Source organism: Sebastes umbrosus, chromosome 18 (genome assembly GCF_015220745.1).
Source record: "Sebastes umbrosus isolate fSebUmb1 chromosome 18, fSebUmb1.pri, whole genome shotgun sequence".
NCBI lineage: Eukaryota > Metazoa > Chordata > Actinopteri > Perciformes > Sebastidae > Sebastes > Sebastes umbrosus.
In genome coordinates this window covers 18,964,226-18,984,716 of record NC_051286.1, presented here as the reverse complement: position 1 = coordinate 18,984,716, position 20,491 = coordinate 18,964,226, and the positions used below count along the sequence as shown (strand labels likewise).

The 20,491-nt window shown below is 41.1% G+C and overlaps 1 protein-coding gene across 3 annotated transcripts in view; it reads left to right on the top strand.

Annotated features, from left to right (window-relative positions):
- The window catches only part of evlb (Enah/Vasp-like b), a 57,813-nt gene that overhangs the window by 22,548 nt on the left and 14,774 nt on the right, over window positions 1-20,491 (top strand). For all 3 annotated transcript variants that reach the window (XM_037751234.1, XM_037751232.1, XM_037751233.1), the window contains exons 2-3: window positions 15,927-16,095; window positions 17,478-17,655. In XM_037751234.1, coding sequence (XP_037607162.1) covers window positions 15,927-16,095; window positions 17,478-17,655 — 347 coding nt within the window. The remainder of the gene's footprint in view (window positions 1-15,926; window positions 16,096-17,477; window positions 17,656-20,491) is intronic.

Here is a 20,491-nt window from a genome sequence, read left to right as displayed (position 1 = left end):
AACAGATTAGCGTGCTCTTGCGTGGTCTCAGCAGTAGAGTATGGGAGTGTGTATGGGTGCGTGTGCATGTGGCGTCCTGTGTGTGCACGTGTGTGGCGTCTTCTCTGCAGGGTCTCCAGGCTCTGGCATTGAAATACACACAAGCTGACTCAAGTGCACACACACACACACACACACACACACTCAGACTGTTTGATTAGCATGCTTTTGAATAACTTTTGTAGCAGACTTCACATCACATAGAAGTGCGCATCAAAAATAACCAAAGAAATGAATACTGTATCATGCATATTACAACTGCAAAAGTTTTTAAACTCCTGAAGCCTGATGATGGGATAGAAAATGCGGCCAAATGCAAATATTTTTGCCGTTACAAAATTGTTTCTAAAAGAACATATACGTTTATGTTTATATATAGTTTATAGACAGATTAATGTATTTATCCCACCTTCATTGACTGTCTTGGGTTCATTGAAGGGCCAAGAAGTGCTTAGTTGCCCAATAGCACTGAATTCACAAGATGTGGTGACGTAAAAAACACACACAAACAAATCAGAAAACAGCATTAAAGGTACAGTGTGTAGGATTTGGCGACATCTAGTGGTGTGGTTGCATATTGCAACCAACTGAGTACCCCTCCGCTCACTCCTCCCATTCCAAGACCGTGGTAATGCCGTTCGCCTCACTCAGAGGGCATCCTTACCAGAATAACAATACTTCAGGAGCAACAGAAGTCAGACGGCGGCTGGCAGTACCACGGTTTTGCACTCTGCAGCTCACGTTACCGCAGTTTCACAAGCGTGTCGTACAACAAAGGTGGCCCTCAGGTAATGGAAAAACGCGAAAGGCTCTTGCTAGAGCCAGTGCTTGGTTTGTCCGTTCTGGGCTACTGTAGAAACATGGTGGTACAACACCGCAGACACCGCAAAGAGGACCTGCTCCCTTTGCAGATATGTTATGATCCCCCTAAATGTTACACACTGTTCCTTTTAAAGGATTCTGTGAATTAGCATCAAAACTGCTGCTTAAATGTCTAACAGGTGTTTAAATTAACCAGCCAGGAGGTCATAATGCCGACTAGTTTCAAGTCTCTGCAAGATGATTTTTCAACAGTATTGACCTGAACTAAAGCCAGTTACACCTTTCATAAATGTAAAGAAGTCTATAGCAGCTCTGTTAAACTGTACTTGGGTACAGCGGTGCTTTCAGGTGCTTTGTTACACAGAACCATCTGAGAAGCAGTCATTGAAAACTGTTTGGAAAAGGGCAGGCACTTTTAAAAAATACTTGGAAGGTGATTGGATGAACTATCTGTCAATCAAACTCTTGCAGAAGCCAAACATCGAGGAAAGCCTTCAGTGCTGTTCTTTGCTCTTCTTTCAGTGGAGAAATACTCTCCAGTTCTGATATAACTGATGCTATTGCAGCTACACTAACCTCTTCAAGAGCCGCCATTGTTGTTTTGAACAAAGCCACTCCGCTCCTCACAGGACACTGATTAGCCCGTAGTCTGGCTTTGCCGGACACAAATGAAGCCTGACGAGATGGATTTTCGTGTGATATGTGATCCCACAATTCTCACGTGATCTCGTGACATCGAGAGAATAACAGCTGCCGTGCAAGGTTAATAATATGTTGAAAGGAAATGTCCTTGTAACTGTGTCAGTGGTCTAAAACAGTGCACAGTTAGATTGTCTTGCACAGTAGCCTGCAGAAATTGGGCCAGAGAGAGATGATTTAAAACTCATGGGTCCATAGAGATGAAGCTTAAAAACCGCTGTTCTATTTTGGTACTAATATATGCAGTGTCATATCCAACAATAATAACTATTACTGAGTCACACTACAGCTTTCCCATGAACCATTGCTTTATAGTCCGTGTGGAAGACTGATGACCATCTTCAGGTCAGGTCACAAGAAGAATGTCGGTCCTCAACTATAACATTTACACAAGCGAGAGTTCCACATTTATAAAACTTGTAACCTAATTCAGCCAAGGCCAGTTATTTTTAGACGTTTCCTTTGCTGGTTGAGCAATGTGGTTTGTTTTATAACTGTTTGTATTAGAGCCGGCAGGCTGTTTGAAAGTCTGTTGTCAGCGCAGGCCCATTTTTCTCTCCTCCGAGTCTTCTGTCTCTTTTTACTCTCCCTGCTTCACTTTTTTCCACTCCCCCCCCCCTTCACCACCAAAACCTCAAATACGCAAGCAAGCAAGCTGCTTATGTAACTGGCCTGCAAACCAGCCTGACAGTTTACTTTCTTCAAGACCATTTTTCACAGATTTATGAATAAACATGCTTCCACACATAAACATGCAGTGATTTATACCACGGGACAGAAGCATTCACACACAGACACTGTAGACACTGTAGTGTTGCCGTCCGTATTCATTTGCTTCCCCCTTACAGGAATAAATGCGGGTATTCTTTAAAAAAAATGTAAAGAGTCAGACTATAATTTCACTCACAGATACTGTTGAAGACCGATGGGCTGTATAATGTAGATTTCTTTAGTAGCCAATTTTGAATGTATAGCTAAATATAAAATATGCTGTAGGCTGGAAGGCATTTTTTAACATGGGTCAGATTTTTACACTGAATTTGTACCAATAAAGTTTTAATATATCATCACAAAGTGGTGTAGAGAAATGTTCTACTGTTACAGACGGTAGATTTTCTTAATAAGAACTCGTATTCTGCATCTTCTTCAACCACAATGCAAGAAAATCTCTGCTCAAGAGGCCACAAATCACCTTCAGGCCCACAGGAGATGTATTGTAGTTGAATTAATGTATGTAGGCCTATTAATATTGGACTCAATTAGTCATATGTCAGTATATCAATGTCAATTATTTAAATTACAACTTGTAATTATTGTTAGCATAGCATATAGCTTTTTTATCTTTGATTTTACGAGCATTTTATTAGCTTCCAAGGGCAGATATGTCCTGCAGAGCTCAGTTAACCTCAGTAAATATTCCTACTAGTTTAGACTAACTCCATGTTAATGCCACATTCCTGGGTTGTGTCTAGAAAGGAGCCCACAAATTGCACAATCTGATCAGAGATCTGCAAAAACTTGCAAAAAACTCTTGCAAGACTCGCTGCCCGACGACCTATCCTAACCTTAACTATTCGAGGTCAATGCCTAACCTTAACAATCTCACGAGAGTTTCCCCAGTATGTTGGTTCCCTTCTAGGCACTACCACGTTCCTGCGCCATGCAAATGCCCATTAGCTCTGGCTTTTTTCTATTTTCTTGTATAGCCTTCTGTACCATTTAGACAACCTGGCATTTTTTTTTTGGTAATGTACATCATTTCATTCAATACAGAGTTCAACATTTTAGGAAAAAGCTTATTTTCTGTATTTAGAGTGTCATTGGGAAGAATGTTTTTGGCATCATTGGGCAAAAATTCCATAATAACCTTTCAGCATATTGTAATTCAAGTGCTCTTAGAGAAAACTAGACTTCTGCACCTCCTCATGGCTCTGTTTTCAGGCTTTAAAAAAATCTAGCTTGTGACGGGAGATTTTGGCCAAACACAGGTCATTTTAGAGAGAGTGCTCCTATTGATCGTTCCCATTGGCTGTGCTCTGGCTGGTTCTCATTTTACAGCTAAACAGTACACTACAAGATGTTTCTGAAAACATTTGAGGCGAGAAATAGTCATTACAGTAACAGAATATTGATTCATATTTGATCAGCGCTGCCTAGTTTGACCGTTTGACCCTAGTTTGTGAGTGATTGACAGCTGCTCAGAGACGGCAAGACTCCCGCTCGGCTCTGATTGGTTGTTTTCCTCCGGTCTGTGAAATCTTGCAGATGCCATTAGGAGCACCGGAGGACACAGAGGCACATGATCTTTTTCAGATTACCTGTCTAATGCACTACTATCAGGATATAGTGACCGTTTTATAAAAATAACTTCTTTTACTCCTATTTGCTTCGTTTGAACCCACTGCTGCTTTAATCTAGGCCAGGGGTCACCAACCTTTTTGAAACCAAGAGCTACTTCTTGGGTACTGATTAATGCGAAGGGCTACCAGTTTGATACACACTTAAATAAATTGCCAGAAATAGCCAATTTGCTCAATTTACCTTTAACTCTATGTTATTATTAATAATTAATGATATTTATCTTTGTGAAAACACTGATCATGTTAATGATTTCTCACAACAAATATATAGAAACAGATAAATATCAATATGCAACACTTTATTTTTATATTTTCTCTAAGTGCACATGTTTTTCAAATTTTTCAAACATTTGAAAATGATCACTTCTACGACAGTCTTGTGAAATCACAATATCCCATTTTAACTAGCTAGCCACTAACATTTTTTAACAAATCATGAATTACTTTGCACCATGTTTGTACAAATAATAACTCATGTAAAATACAAAAATCAACTCTCAAATTTTTAAATAAATCATGTCACACTTTGAACTGGACACCAAATCTGTTATCTGTTTCTTTGTCAGTTAGTGGGAAGCCTGGCATTGCATGCTGTTAACCAGTGTGTTGTACTCTGGTGTGTAACTTGACACTGCAACTCTGAGTGAGTCTTGCAGATGTGCATCAGTGAGGCGTGTTCTGTGTTTGTTCTTGATGAAGTTCATGTCAGAAAAGGCTGATTCACAAAGATAAGTTGAACCAAACAGGCTTGCAACCTTCATAGCTGCTGCGCATACACCACTGTACTTTTCTGTGTCAAGAAGGCACCAAAAGTTTGGTGCAGCCTGATGGGCTTTGAGGTGGAGGTCATTTTGCAGTGTTACAATTTCAATCTCCACCTGTTCAGCATCCAGGCTGAATGTTGCACTTAACTGCTCAGCAATACATGATATGTCCACGTTCATGAAAGGATTAGAAATGAACGACACACATGGCTCAAGCTGATCCAGGTCACAAAACCTGTTCTCAAACTCTTGCCCAACTCTGTTTATGACCTGAGAGTACTTTTCTGCAACTTTGTCAAAAGCCTCAGATGCAGAAGCATTGTCTTTCAGCACCATCTGCACAGAGGGAAAGTGCAGCACTTTTTTTCTCTGTAAATGCACAGAGAAAAGGTTCATCTTAGCTTTAAATGCATTTAAAGCACTTATCATATCGGCAACAGTTTTACCTTTGCCTTGCAGCTCACAGTTCAAACTGTTCAGTTTCCCAGTAATGTCCGTTAAAAATGCAAGGTCAAGTATCCACTCAGTGTCCTCCAGCAGCACGGTGTCCTCACCTCTGGACTGCATGAACTCTTTGATTTCACCCAAAAGTGACAAAAAACGTTGCAAAATTCGTCCCCTGCTGAGCCATCGGATTTCTGTGTGTAGTAGCAGGTCATCATATTCAGCTGACAGCTCCTCCAAAAGTACCTTGAATGTTCTGTGCTGTTTAGCTCTGGAGCGGATGCTGTTTATGATCTTCACGACGGGAGTCATTACGTGCTCAAAGCAGATCACTTTTGCACATAAGGCCTGCTGGTGTATGATGCAGTGGTACTGCAGAAAGTTTGGGAACTCTGGGTCAGCTTTACAGTGAGCAACGAATCCTGTGTGTCGGCCGATCATAGCAGGAGCCCCATCCGTAGTCACTGATACCAGCTTTTCCAGCGGCACCTTTTTTTCCACCAAAAACTCCTTCACTGCGTTATAAATGTCAACTCCCCTCGTAGTTGTCTTCAGGGGCAGTAGTGTCAGAAGTTCTTCTTTTGTGGAGAAATCATCAAACACCATCCGGATAAAGACCATCAGCTGAGCCGTACTGCTGCTGTCCACCGACTCGTCACACTGGATGCTGAACCACCGGCACCTCGCCAGATCACGGTCCAGCTGGTCGGCCAAGTTCCCAGACATCATCGACACTCTTCTTACCATTGTAGTTGCCCCGAGTTGAACATTGGAGAGACTGGAGAGTACATCGGTTCCATACTTCTCGTCTTCAAGCACAGTTTTAGCAATTATCATCATTGCTTCTTTGACAACCTCCCCGTCTGTAAATGCCTTCTTTTTCTTCATCAAGAATTGCGTAGCTCTAAACGAGGCTTCGGTTGCTTTTTGGGAGTTTTTAACCGGTCTAGTGAAAAAAGACTGCTGTTTGCACAAAGCTGCCTTTAACTCGCGGGCTTTTTCTGCTCGCAGTGCGCTGCCCGGTGGGTAGTTAGCATGGTAGCTTGTGTGACATGTAGTGAAATGTCTCTCCACATTGTGCCGCTTTGCTATCGCCACAGTTGCCCCGCAAATGAGACACACGCAGGATCCTTTCACAGTGGTAAAAAAAAACTCTACCTCCCATTCGTCGTGAAAATTATATGTTTTCTTTCTTTTTTCTGCCATTTTTTGGGGTAACTCTTCTCCTCATTTTCGTTGCGTCTGCTAGCTTGTTTGTATGAGCGCAACAAACGCTACGTTTTGGTCATGCGCACAATACTGACCTTTGAACTATACTAGGTCAGAGTTCATTTATATTAAACACAAAAAACATTTTAAATTTTAAGTGTTTTTATATATATATGTTGTCATTTGTAAGTTACATGCAAGTCTGATTTAAACAACAATAGCAAAAAAATAAAATAAATAAAATTTAAAAAAAATAGAGGCAGCTCACTGGTAAGTGCTGCTATTTGAGCTATTTTTAGAACAGGCCAGCGCGCGACTCATCTAGTCCTTACGGGCGACCTGTTGCCCGCGGGCACCGCGTTGGTGACCCCTGATCTAGGCTATATTCCTTTTAAAACCGGTCCTTTTAGTAGGCTACTGCTGCCTGCTTCTAGTGAAGTCCCCTCCACATGTCCTTGTTGCGGAATTTTTCATGAGCAGAGAATACATTTGCATATCAAAACTTCTTGATCACTTCACAAAGTTTCAGGAGAAAAAGCTGCCTGAACATTTTTGCAGCGCAAACATGGCTGACATCCAACACAGCAGGCTCCAGTTTCACAGAAAGTGCAGCAGCAGCAGCAACTGGGACAAACTCTCTATGTCAGAGCTCGAGCATCTTCACTGAAGTCAGGGTTACTTGACAGCAGATGAATGTTTGTTGGTATAGACTCAGATGGGAGCAAAAATTAATATCATTTAACCAAAGTGGCTCCTCATTATGCCAACTGGCCCCTGTGGTTGGATCGCAGTGTCGGTTTAGCGCAATTTATCCCATTTTCTATGAAAGCTGAGGTTTAGCTCGGGCTCAGCCTCATTGCTAATGTAGCTTTGCGCTGGAACGCTTATAAATGTTTAAGCTGTCAGCTGTTCTTCTTTCTGCTTTATGCAGCTTTGATGTTTCATGCAGATGATGCTCACACACACACATACTCGTATGCATATACAAGAAGTTTCATTGTGCACCCTTTTTTGGCCGGTTTGCAGCCAGTGGATTCTCCATCATTTTCCTCCTGTCAAGGAAAACAGAGAGCATTTTGTAGAGGAGTTAGACAAAAAGACAAACAATTTGCGGTGACGATTGTTCTGCCAGCTAACTCTCGGGATTTGGCCGTTCTCTCCAAGCAGCTGGCTGCGGGACACAAAGACGCTTTTTATGATTCTCTCTCCTCCTCTTTCATTGCTACTGAACCCAAAAAAGTCTTTACTACTTCAAGGTTTACAGTGATATAAAGGATAGTCAATAAGCAACAGTAAAATAATGATTTTTAAACCACCGGGCAGAAAACTGTGACACCCTAAATAGATTTTCTGTCTTGTTATTCACCTGTAGGGACTTAGTGTACTAATATGAACTTAACATGTGATAAATGCAAATGCTCATAGACTGCTGAGCCACCAGAACAGCAGACAGTGATATGAGCCAGGAATGTGGGAGCTTATAGTCTGGAAATATAATGGAGCTGCTCGGCTATAGTTTCAAGGTCACTGCTGTAGCGTGTAATGATCGTATTGAGACTAAAAGAATGGGACTGTTGTTTTTGCACGAGAAATCACGGAGGAGAATGCAATATTTGGTTTGCAAATGTCCTGTGTGTGTGTCAGTTTAGACACCTTGGGTGTAACTCTCACCTTAGAGATCAGACATGTTTTTATTCCAGAACAAGAGCAGGGATTTCTCTTTCTGTTTGACTTGCAAAATTATATTTGATAGTCATCTTCACTGATGACTGAGCACAGTCAATTATGCATATGCACCATTTCACTACATTTAAAGCGACTGTATATTAAGTAGTGGCATGCATTATCCACATTTCAAATCCGTAGTCTTGCATCCTTCTTTCTCTCTGTTTTCACCATTTTACATTGCATGCTGGCTTTTATTATGATATAATTATAATTTCCTGATACCCTGTCATTTCAGGGCAAGTGGGCTGCAGCTCTGTGTTGCACTCGTTGGTGGTGCGTCATCAGGGGGAGGTCTACTATGTATTAACCTCTTGTTTTGGCTTCAGCAGCAACACTGGATCAGCTAATCCATCGAATCAGTTCAGGACATTTTGATCTCCTAATGACGGCCTCTGCTGCCCACTGGCAGGTTTCCATTCAGGGACAATATTGTCAGGCAGTTTGTTTGCATAATTGTATATTTATCTCCGTAAACCTGCAGAGACAGACCGGAGAGTTGATAAGAGATAGAATTCTGTCTTACAGTATGTTATGTTTGGGCACCAGCTTTGTGATTATGCACTATTTCCATCTTTTTATGTCTTTAGTATTTAGTCACTTTTTGATTTAAGCTTTGTTTGGTCCTTAAATCATGACTCATGATGTCAGAGGTCACTTCATCAACAGTAAACAAAAACAGTAAGCAAAAATTGAGCTTAAAACCACATAATACACCCAGAAATGTATCGTTCAAAACTAAACAGCATCACCAGTAAGAATACCGGCTACTTTTCTGTCTCTTTAGCCCCTAGTTTCCTTTGTGCTCATTTTGTCTGTATAAAGATTGGTTTGTTGACGGCACTCTTTTGTGAGAAGAGTGAGCGTGTCTTGATGTTGTAACATTTCATCTTGGTGCAGAAACTCGGGGATCAATTTAAAAAAATAACATCAAATTGTAGGCAATTTTCACATCCTTTCTTTGTGAAATTACTTTCTATAGCTTCTCTTGGAGGTGCTTTTTTCACGTGTCTTTTATTCCCAAAAAACGTTTATTTTTGATTGTCTCTGATGTTTCTTAAGATAAAATAAGATAAGATGGAAAAAAAAATGTATCCCAAGGGAGATCTGTTGTGCAGCAGTTGCTATACAAAGTAGGAAAGAGTACAAATATATAGAGTGTATAGTATATAGTGCTAGAGTATTTTTTTTTGCTTTGTCTATTTTTGTCTTAGCACTGACAGTTTTCCACTTGCATGGATAGTAAAAAGCTTCATCTGCATTATCATCACTACCAAGAGAGAAAAGCCCAAACATTACAGTATCAGCCTCACACTGCTGGTCTCTGTGGTTTCACTGTCAACAGATCTGCTTTCCAGCCAAAATGCTCAACACCACGACCTTTGCTCTCCACACTGACTGTTGGCAAAAGGTCACAGTTAACTTGCTGCAGAAACGGATATAATCAGATTTGAAGTAACTTGCAGGCATGCAGGTAAAACTAGATTCAGCCCGTCTGCAACTGATAAATATAAATAAATGAAAAATATGGCACCCGATTCGACTATTATCAGGCGTTATCGGTTACTATAAGCACCATACAGTAGATGGGGTCATTAGGGGCCTACTATGCCTACATTGTACAAGTGAAAGTGAAACTTAAAAGCAACACGTTGTAAAACTGAATGAAACGTTTTGAACACAAACAAAAAGGCTTCTTTAGGCAACAAAAAAAAATTTGTGAAAGTGAAACGTAACACCTGTGAATACAAAGACAACTACACCTTGTTGGTTTCACACGGGTTGCGATCACCCTGACCTCCACCCAATACAGAGTCTTATGCTTCCTATACTACACCGCCTGACTTCCACCTCTGCTCTTGTCATAATTACTGCGGTCGCTAGAGGTCGCTGTCGTGCTCTTTTATACATTCTTTCACTGATCTACCATGTGAATAGATGATAAAACCTACGGGTGGGTGTAGTAGGCCCCTACTGACCCACATCTATGGTGCTCATAGCGACCGATAACGCCTATTTAATAGCCTGACAACAGTCTGATTGGCTGAATATGAGGAGATTGATCATGATGCCTCGCAGAAAATCATTTCCTTCTTGCTGATATCCATCGGTCAACTTTTTCAAACTAAATCGCTTCGAGTCGTGATTTGACTTTTTGTCACCACCTATGCTTTTGATTACCTTTGCAGTCTTCATTCACCTATATGAACGATATCAATCTGTACTGTGAGTGAGTGTGTACACAAAATTTGCATGCAGCGACGTGTGTGTGTGTCTGCGCTTCTATTTCGGGCACATCCTCTTTTGTTGTTAGCGCACCGCTGCCTTGAGCGCAGAAGCCCCAGAAAGTGGAGCAGCACAATATAGCTTTGATGTTGTGATGTCTGCAGGGTGGTGTAAGAGCTGCTGCGTGGACGGAGACTGAGTCGCGTACAAGGCCCTCTGACAGCACCGATTAGTGTAACAGGACTGACACGTGCTAGCACTCATAGCTACGCACACACAGTAGAGACAGTAGCACAAATGTTAATGACAGAACGGAGTGACAATAATACACTTTTATGCATAATGTTACAGTTAAGGCTCATAACTGACTCAGAGCTGCTGATATTAAGAGTTTAGTTCCTTGCTAATTGACTTGCCCTCTGGGGAAAATGAATGAAAACCGTTCAGAAAGTCAAACATCACTCTCAGTTTCAATGAAATTCAACTTTATTTCTCCCAGGTGGGAAACCAATTTACACAACAGCAATAAATTACGTGTAAATGGTCAAATTTCCACCTGGAAAATTTCATTACCAAGCAGTAATTGTGCTAAATTTAAATTCCTCCTCCTTCTTTGGCAATTTATCGGCAGAAGAGAGGATCAAAGTGCTAATCATGTTTCATGCTTCAGGGTTTTTTATATGTGTATAATATATCCTGTCGTAATTCTCTCTCCTCTGCATGTGTTTCATTCTACCTGGGTTTCCTCTGTGAGTCACGAGCGTGTCCCTCTCCTCTGACAGCTCATGGTTGTGCTGTTCATCTTGGATCAGAGGAGTGACGCTAAAGCAGAGTAAATTTAGTGCATGAGGCACACAGGAAGTGTGGCACCAGAAATAGAGAGGGGGAACGAAACACTTTGACGATTTGAAGCTGCTGAACCGACGGCGTGACTGGTCCAGGTGTGAGCAGACTATCATATCCTCATCAGCGATGAAGGAACAGATCTGACTTTTTCAGTCCTGATTGCGATACAGATATCAGCCGATACCGAGTACCGATCCGATACCAGTGTGTAATAAATAGGCTGTATGCCTCACTGTGTGGAAGTGACTGGGATCATTCTTTTATGTGTAAGGCAACATCAGGCTTGACTTAAACATTGCTTTCCTAACGAAGACTTGTATCGGATCGGTACTCGGTATCAGCTGATACCCAAAGCCCAGGTATCCCATCAGTGCATCTCTACTTTAGGGAGATGTGAAAATATGTTTCTATTTTGTGTGTGAGAGAGAGGAGAAATGAGAAAAAAAACAACAGTGGCGGAAGGAGTTTGGGGCGAAACAGGCATCCCATTAACCCCGCAATGACCTGAGACTCAAAGGAGAACAACTTAATGGGGCTGCTGTGTGCGTACAGCATGTGTGCGTTTGTGTCTGTATGTGTGTGCACGAGTTTGAAAGCGGGAGATGAAAAAGAAAAAGGGGTGCATTTGAGCAATAATTATTCTTTTCAACCCTGCAAACATGCAGCAGTGTGGATGAATAATTCATGTGTTTATCATTACAGACCCTCATTAATGTGACCTTAGACAGACACACTGACCTATTAACTTAACAGGTTTGGTGCTGAGAAGCCAATGCAAAAACATATTAATAATAATACAGCAATCTGACTTTGTGTTGAAGTCATTTAAGCTACAAATCAAACCGGGCACTCTGGGATGCTTTTTGGAAAGTGTTTTTTAGTGCGTTTGCTGCAGCCATAATTTACACAATACTGTACCCAGCATGCATTTCTCTCTTAGTGTTTGTGTTGCATTCAATCGTCTCTGTCTGCACTGTCATGGTTCTGTTGCGACGCTTAAAGTCATTGAAGGATGAAATTAGATATTATAGCTGGATTGAAATGTAACACTTTCATTCTTTTGAATATAAGAGCTAGGGGTGTAAGAAAAAATGGATACACATGAGTATCGTGATATTATGTTGTGGTGTTGTGGTGATATTATACTGTATAGATTATACTGTATAGATTCTCCAAAACACTTGATTTTTTATTAACCTCTTAAACTTCTACTGGTATCATATGAAACTAGAACCAATTCTATAACGGTGTATTTCTGGTGTGTTCTTTATACTATGACAGTTTTCCTATAATTCAATTTTTAAAAAAATTGCAATATATCCCCTTGCTTACAGTATATCACAATCTATTGAATCGTTACTACTGTATTAGATATGTATTGTATCGCCGGATTCTTGCCGATTCACGGCTGTACTAAGAGCCTAGCCAAAATGTGCATCAACATGCTTTATATCGTCACTCTTTATAAGTGAGTGAAGTGAGTTAGCACCTTTTTATTTTTACTTCCTGCTCTGTGATTGGACCATTTCTGTGACTCGATTCCTGAGCAGCTCTCTGAGATTTCTCTGTCTGTCCCTGTCAGCTCGAATTTGCTGTAGCGTCGGTAGGAACAGGCCGAGGAGGATGGCATTTAAAGTGTGTGTGTGTGTGTGTGTGCTGTCAAGGTACATTCCAAAGCGTCTGATTTATTCATGTCCTGCGCAGCAATTGTTAATTTTTCAACGGGTGTGGCATAGAGATCTAGACTACGTTCCTGCATTTGTGTGCATGCGCATGTACGAGTTTTTGTGTGTGTGTGTGTATGTGTGTGTGTGTCCCATAACTGTCAGTCAGAAAAACTTGTTTTCTTGTTGCCTCAGCTCCTTCACAGCTCCTCTCTCTCCCTGTCTCCTCCATTTTTTCCTGCTCGAGTCTCTTTTAGCACAAGAACCTCATTTATTCATGCTTCTGGGCCTCCGATGCCATTTTCAGCTGGTTGCCAAGAACTCCTTTTTAAAAATTAACCGAGTCGACAAGTTAAAGAAAATAAATTAAACACATCGTTGCCCTGCTGGTGCTCGGGCTGATTTCAAGTGTGTGCACATCGAAACCGCTAATGCAATGTGTGTGGAGAGTAAGACTCGACCTGGGAGAAGTTATTTATAACTCCAGCTTAAAAACGCATGCAGCAGGGTTTTGTGTGGAGCTTTTTTTTCTTTGGTTGTGTTATTTGAATAGACTCTGGTCCTACAAGTTTCAGCTGCTTCCTACTGCTCTCCTTTCACTGTGCTTTGAAGTGAAAGCGAAGGACGGCTAGTATTATTTTCTTTATCCTAATGTTAGCCTGGTGCTTTCTTTTCATGAACACTTATCTTCAGAAAGCATAAAGTGCTATTTGACGCTATGCGTGCACAAGTCAAGCACGTACAGTAGCTTGCAGCGAGCACTCCTTATCCTATAGGTTGCAGCGAGGGGTGCTATAGGCATTGTGGAGTCATTTTTCCCACAGTGGGATGACAAAATTCAAAGTGCTTTTAAAAGAATAGTTTCACGTTTTGGGGTCGTGTCTAGAAGGTAACCAGCAAGTTGGGAAACTCTCGCGAGATGTTAAGGTTCGGCATTGATCTTGAATAGCAAAGGTTAGTAAAAGGTTGTCGGGCAGCGAGTCCTGCGAGAGTTTTTGCAAGTTTTTTGCAGATTTCAGATCAGATTTTGTAATTTACGTTTTACCCTCTAGACACTACCACATTTTGGGAAACAGGTGCGTGGCTCTATTCAAAGTTAAAAAATATGCCTAACAGCACCTTTTAAAGCTTGCAAATTAATACTTTGTAACGTCTATGTTTAATCTTTTCGTAGATAGAAATGTAATAAGAGGCCTCAGTGACATTTTATGTGAATCAAAGAATCTTCTTGGGGGTCTTCTTGAAGTGAGTCTTCATTCTCTGCTCAGGTAGACATTACTCCTCTATATCTTTAGCAAATAGTGGTTAGCTGCTATATTAATGCTCTGGATATCGTATAAAGCACCTTTAACCATGTTCACCATTAGTTTAGCGCGATAGTTTACCCATTAGAAGTACTGGCATTTGTATCTTTTAACATTAGACAGAGCCAGGCTAGCAGTTTCCCCCTGCTTTCAGTCTTGATGCTAAACTAACTGTGTCAAGGCCCCAGCTCTGTGCTTAACATACAGACACGAGAGTGGTATCAGTCTCTTGGCAGGATGGCAAGTAAGCATCTCCAAATGTCAAACGATTCCTTCTATAATATCTTTTAAACATCATCCTTATCGTTAATCGTGAATGATGCACTGCTGTCTCTCACTGTACTTTATGCCGCATCCACACACACTATCTACTCTACAAGCCAAGACTTTTCCCCCCTCTCTCTTTTTTTCTCTCCTTCTCTTCTCTGACGCAGCTCTTTCACTCGGCCTCAGGGGTCGATCCACTAATTTTAGCTTGGCAAAGAGGCAAAGACACAGATGGGACTCTTCTTGTTAAGCTCATTTGCAAGTCAAAATTGTTTCTCTGTTCCTCCCGTGTTTTTCCTCCTCGTTCTTCTTCCTATACTTCCACCTTGATCCTCTCTTTTCATCTTCGCTCTGTAGCGATTCAGCACATGCGTTTTGTCTGGCATGCATTGTAAAAAAAAAACACATGGAGAAGGTCATGAAACGCTGTTCAGTACAGTAGCCTATACTAGTGTGTGTGTGTGTGTGTGTGTGTGTGTGTGTGTGTTACAGTGAGGGAAAGTGGAGAGAGAGAGCAGGAGCCTCAGTGGGCTGTGATAAACACGGTCAGATGGAAGAGCAAGCAGACCCAACACTGGAGGCCACATACACACACACACACACACACACACACACTAACATACACACATTACGATTGCCTCTCATTAAGAACATCAACAGATGCTGGACAAGCGCTTGATTACATTTGGATTAGACTGTTAGTGTAACACAGGATTAGGAGACTGAGTTGTTCACTGTAATGATCTCACTTACATCCTCAGACAAATACACAGCAGTCAGTCACTATACTGTTAAAGGAAGGTTTGGCACTAAAAACACTTTTAAAGATGGTGATCAATCTTGTATTTCTTGGGCTATTTCATTGACTGGTGTACTTTATATTTCATATATAAAACTTGCCAAATTAAGCAAACAGCGCTACCGTCTAAGAATAACTCCGCTACAAGCTACAAATCAGTGGAATAATAATGTGGGAATACTATTCCTTATTTCAGGTGCTATTTGGGATTTTTTAGGGTAATGCATATAAATAAATAAATAAAACCGATGCATTTGAATTCTGATTTGGATGTCGATTACCATGGCAACGGTCAAAGCTTCGAAGCAACCAAACTAATCTTTTTGATTTGCGACCCCTTAACTCTTAAAACTTCTAAAATAAACATAGGATGTGCTGAAACATTACACATCATTTTGCACTGACATAAAAAAATCACAGAATGTGAAATCCATCATAGAAGGAATAACATAATTATATTTCTTAACAAACAGTAACCTTATAATTGCAACCAAAAGTCGTGTCTCTGATGCTCTCTCCACATACAGGTACAATACACAGCTGCACAACACACAGCTAAATGCACCTGGCAGCGGCAGGTTGATGAAATAGAAGTCAGTAACTTGTGGAATATGGTGAACATTTTATCAAAAAGCATAAGAATAGATGGATTTTACCTTAAATTGTTTCTCGAATGAACATTGATTCACTGTTGAACTGATGAATTCTGCCCATAACTAACTCTCTCTCTCATCTCTGTCCTTCTCTTACCCTTCCAGTGAGCAGAGTATCTGCCAGGCGCGAGCCTCCGTCATGGTCTACGATGACACCAGTAAGAAGTGGGTGCCCATCAAGCCTGGACAGCAGGGATTCAGCCGCATCAACATCTACCACAACACTGCCAACAACACCTTCAGAGTGGTGGGCGTCAAACTGCAGGACCAGCAGGTAACAAACCGGAGATGATGACATGCTGCCGTGAGATTACTGTAGATATGGAGTTAATTTCAGCCATTTAGTCACCAGAGAGAGAGGTTTCACCATGCTGTGGGAGGATTGCAGCATACAGAACATTCAGGCTGTGTTGGATTGTGATTGTGAGTTTTCTTTTGAAGTGAAGACAAAATAGCTGCTGTCACTGAAGTTTAACAGGATAAAATAGTGGTGGTTTAAAACAGAAACAGGTGCATGTGAGAACCAAAGAAGCCTTATACTTCATGTTGGACAAAGTCTGTGTGTGTGCATGAACCCTAGTGTTTCATTAAAGGTCTTTAGTGTCGCTATTCCTTCTCCGTTGTGACATGATTGAGACCTTATTCCCCTCTGTCCGTCCGTCCAAAGGCAGTGTCTCATTAGTACCATGTGATTTTCATGTAATTAAATCCCATTTTAGATACTATTTATGGTCAGCATCTTTCTGCAATAGCCATTCAATGCATTTCATTCAGTATCTCTATATGTGGTATTTTTTATTTGTAGTGGCGGAGCCGTCATTACTGCACTGGATTCAAATTGCCTGCCTCGGCTATACATGCATTACACAGACTGCTACAATATGACTAAATATGACTGCTAAAATATTTGGAAGCAGATCTCACCCTTGCATTCCGCTAAATTTTTATAGAGGTGATTGATTTCGATTTTTCAGGTAGACAGAATTGAACACATTTTTGTTTTTTATTATTTTCCAGCAAAAAAGATCATAATATAAACAAAGATACACACACAGACAAGTAGAGGTACATATAAGTCACAGTTGTCTTTTAAAAAAAATAAAATACAAATACTTGATTATATATGTAATTAATTGTGAAACATGTTTTTCTCATCTAATTTTCTCTGTTGCTTCAAAAAGTTGTTCACACATCCGCCTTGCATGACCAAAAAGCTAACCCTTTAACCTGATGTCAATGAGTAACTGGCAAAAAAAAACAACGACCACAACAGTGTTTGTTTCTAAATTATAACTCGTTGTGTAAGCCACATAAAACTTGTGAGAGGTGACAAATCCAAAAGCTATTACAAGCTGTTCTGAATGTGTGTTTTTCTGTCTTCACAGTGAAACTGATGACAAAACACAAATCATTAAATCTTTTACAGCAACGCAATCAATTGTCTGGCATTTAAAAGTCTTTTTTTCTGCCAGTAGCACAACAGATTTATGAGAATAGTGTTGCTGTATTTATCTCCTCAGCCTGCCATCTGTGGATGTACAGTATATCGCCTCTCAGATAAAGAAGAAGGATGGGTGTTTAAGATAAATGCTCCACTGTGAAGAATCAGTGTTTCTTTTGTGAACTCCTCCTCTTCCTCCTCCTCCTCCCTCACAGGTGGTGATCAACTACTCCATAGTGAAGGGCCTCAAGTACAACCAGGCCACCCCGACCTTCCACCAGTGGCGGGACGCCAGGCAGGTCTATGGCCTCAACTTTGCCAGCAAGGAGGAGGCCACCACCTTCTCCAACGCCATGCTCTTTGCCCTCAACGTCCTCAGCGCTCAGGATGGAGGTGCGTTTCCCCCTCAGTGTATCGCATGAACACATGGAATAATGCTTAATGAGCCTATTATGGATGATTTCTTTATTTTATAAGAGCTCCTACACTTATTACCTACCTGATGCTCAGCTTCCTGTCTAGATCATCAGACTCTAGTGCTCACATATGACCGATTCAAAAAGTAGATTGAATTGAACACAGCTGTGGAAAAGTTCATGTCAGCAGATGAAATGCTTGTCATCATCTTGATGAAGGTCATTTTGGGGGCAGGTGAACAGGCCTGTATTATAACAGTAAAAAAACACAACTAGTCATATTACTCCAGAGATGGAACACACTTGTATTGTTGACGCAGCAGCAGTTCATAAATCTAGCCAAATATTAATATGGTGCATATCAATAATTCAATAGGAATTCAGAGTGCAGCAGGAAGCCATTGATGGACTCACTGTGATTTAGACTGCTGGTGCTGGTGTCACACATCTTGTAGCTAACAGTTTCCTAACTCCCTCTGCCATGTGGGTGGGCATCAGTTTTTAGTTTGCAATCACCAAATAGATGTTTTAAAATCATATTAAAGTAACTTTGTTAATCCAAGACAGTCAGTGGCAGAGCTACAATGTTACAGGGGGAGTATAATGCACGCATTAGAGCAATATCAACAAACAATATCACCACACTCACAACACAATACTAAGGTGAAAGAAGGCAATGCAAAAACACAATACAAATAGCCACAGACAGTTCAGAAAGGAGACGGCGCACTGAGAGTCAGTTTCCTGATTCGGTATCACGTGGGTTTCGCCACTGCCCCGTCCCTTTAGGAGACTAGTGGCAGGTCTTGGGTCTATTAACTCCAATAGGAGAAGTGAACACGAGCACAGATTATGACCAATTCTTTCACCCCATAGTCACCAAGACGGACAAATCAGGAGAAAATTAACTTTGTTTGACACATTTCTCTGTCTTAGCAACCCATTCTCACAAGATCTGGCAACTGGTGTTGGCGATCACCTTAGCTAACTAATATTCACAATGCTAAATATGGCTGTTGGCTGTGTAAATATCTAATGTTAGCAAAAGAAAATATAAATACATTCTGCAAAAAGAACGCAATCTGCCATGACCGTGCCCACTTAGGAGACAGGGAAGTATATTCTATTTCAAACCACTGGCAGAGCTTGTAATGCGTCATCTTTGCTATAGAGCATCTTTGACTTATCTTCAGTAGGCTAGTAGTAGTAGTGTACTGATAGTAGCAGTAGTGTAGTTGTAATAGTAGTAGTAGTAGTAGTAGAAGGGTAATAGTAGTATAGAAATAGTCACCTGATTAGCTAGATTTAATATAAACTATAAACTATATGCTGGAATCACAATGAACTTCACAAACCAATAAGAATGATAAATGTCGGAGGGTTAGAGAGATGTCAGTCTTTACATGCCGCCGCAAAAGTCTTCTAGCGGTCCCGGTTTCAGGCTTAAACTAAGCAGTACGTCTCCAATATTATAACTAGAGTAGCTTTATTTTGACACCTAGTCCCCTCTACTGGGCACTTTGGAAAATAAGTCATGACACGGCAATCCTCGGCACATGATAACTGAATGCAGATGCTGAACCGAGAATATCTGCATTATTTAATCTGCTATAGACTTTTTCCACTGCAGACATTTTGACGTGTAACTGTAAAAAAAACACAGGTGTAATGAAGAACATTAATAATGGCTGTGTTACATTATGTATGCTGGCTCGCTGCTACGGCTTTCTGGGACACGTCAGTAACGAGGCATCGTTAACGTTATTAGTTCCACCTGTGTTTTTCCTGCTACGAGTCAAAATGTGGAGGAAAAAAAGTCTATTTAAAGACTTCTTGCGGTGGTTAACACACGCCAATCTTATCCGCATGTGCTCTGTGAGTGTGTGTGTGTGTGTGTGTGTGTGTGTGTGTGTGTGTAATAAGAAAAAGCAAGACAGACAAATATAAATTGGGAAGTGATAGAATGAGAGACTGACAGACAGAGTGAGTATCACAGCTTGCCAGTCATTACTGTAGCAGCAGCAGCAGTGTGTCTCCCCCTGCAGTCCCCTCCAGCCTCTTAATTAGAATGAGTCATTGAGAAGACCTCCCTCGGGTCCCGTGCTAGAGAGCAGATCTTTTCATCTGCCTAATAACACGGGACGGGGAACAAAGAGGCTCGAGTGACAGCGGCCAAACACAAGTGCACAAATACACTAGAGGAGGATACACACACTCGACAGACTGATAGCCTTCGTGCTATACCGGCTCGCTACGATACAGCAGCTGCATAAAGAGATATAATCTGAGTGTGCAGGAGTACCGATGCTATCATACACACACTGCAGAAAACACAGCTTTCATAGCCATATGTGTGTGTCTGTGTATGTATGAGTGAGTGAGAGAAAGAGGCAGTTAATTCATGTATTTTGGTGTGTCGCTACCTTTGTTTTTTCTCTCCTACGTGATCTGATTTCAGCACATCTGTGTGCTCGAAGTGATTTTATAAGACACGTTCACACCTTGTAAGGCAAAGATCAGGATTAGGTGTGATTTTCCCCTTCCACTCAAAGCAGGTGTGCCTGCCCCCTCTAGTGGTAAGAGGGTCAAAACCTGACCTTTTGTCCTCGGTATTGTTCTCACACTGGAGCACTGAGTAAAAACTTTAGACAAACAATAACAAACTACCAGTGTTTGGGGTCATTCCCTTGTCTGTTTTCATACTGGGTTGGTCAGAAAGACACTTCCTGTCACCTGTAAGTGTGAAAAGTTCAGAAGTAAGAGTTAACTGTGCTCCAGCGTTCGATCAACAATCACAGTTTGATAATTGCGTA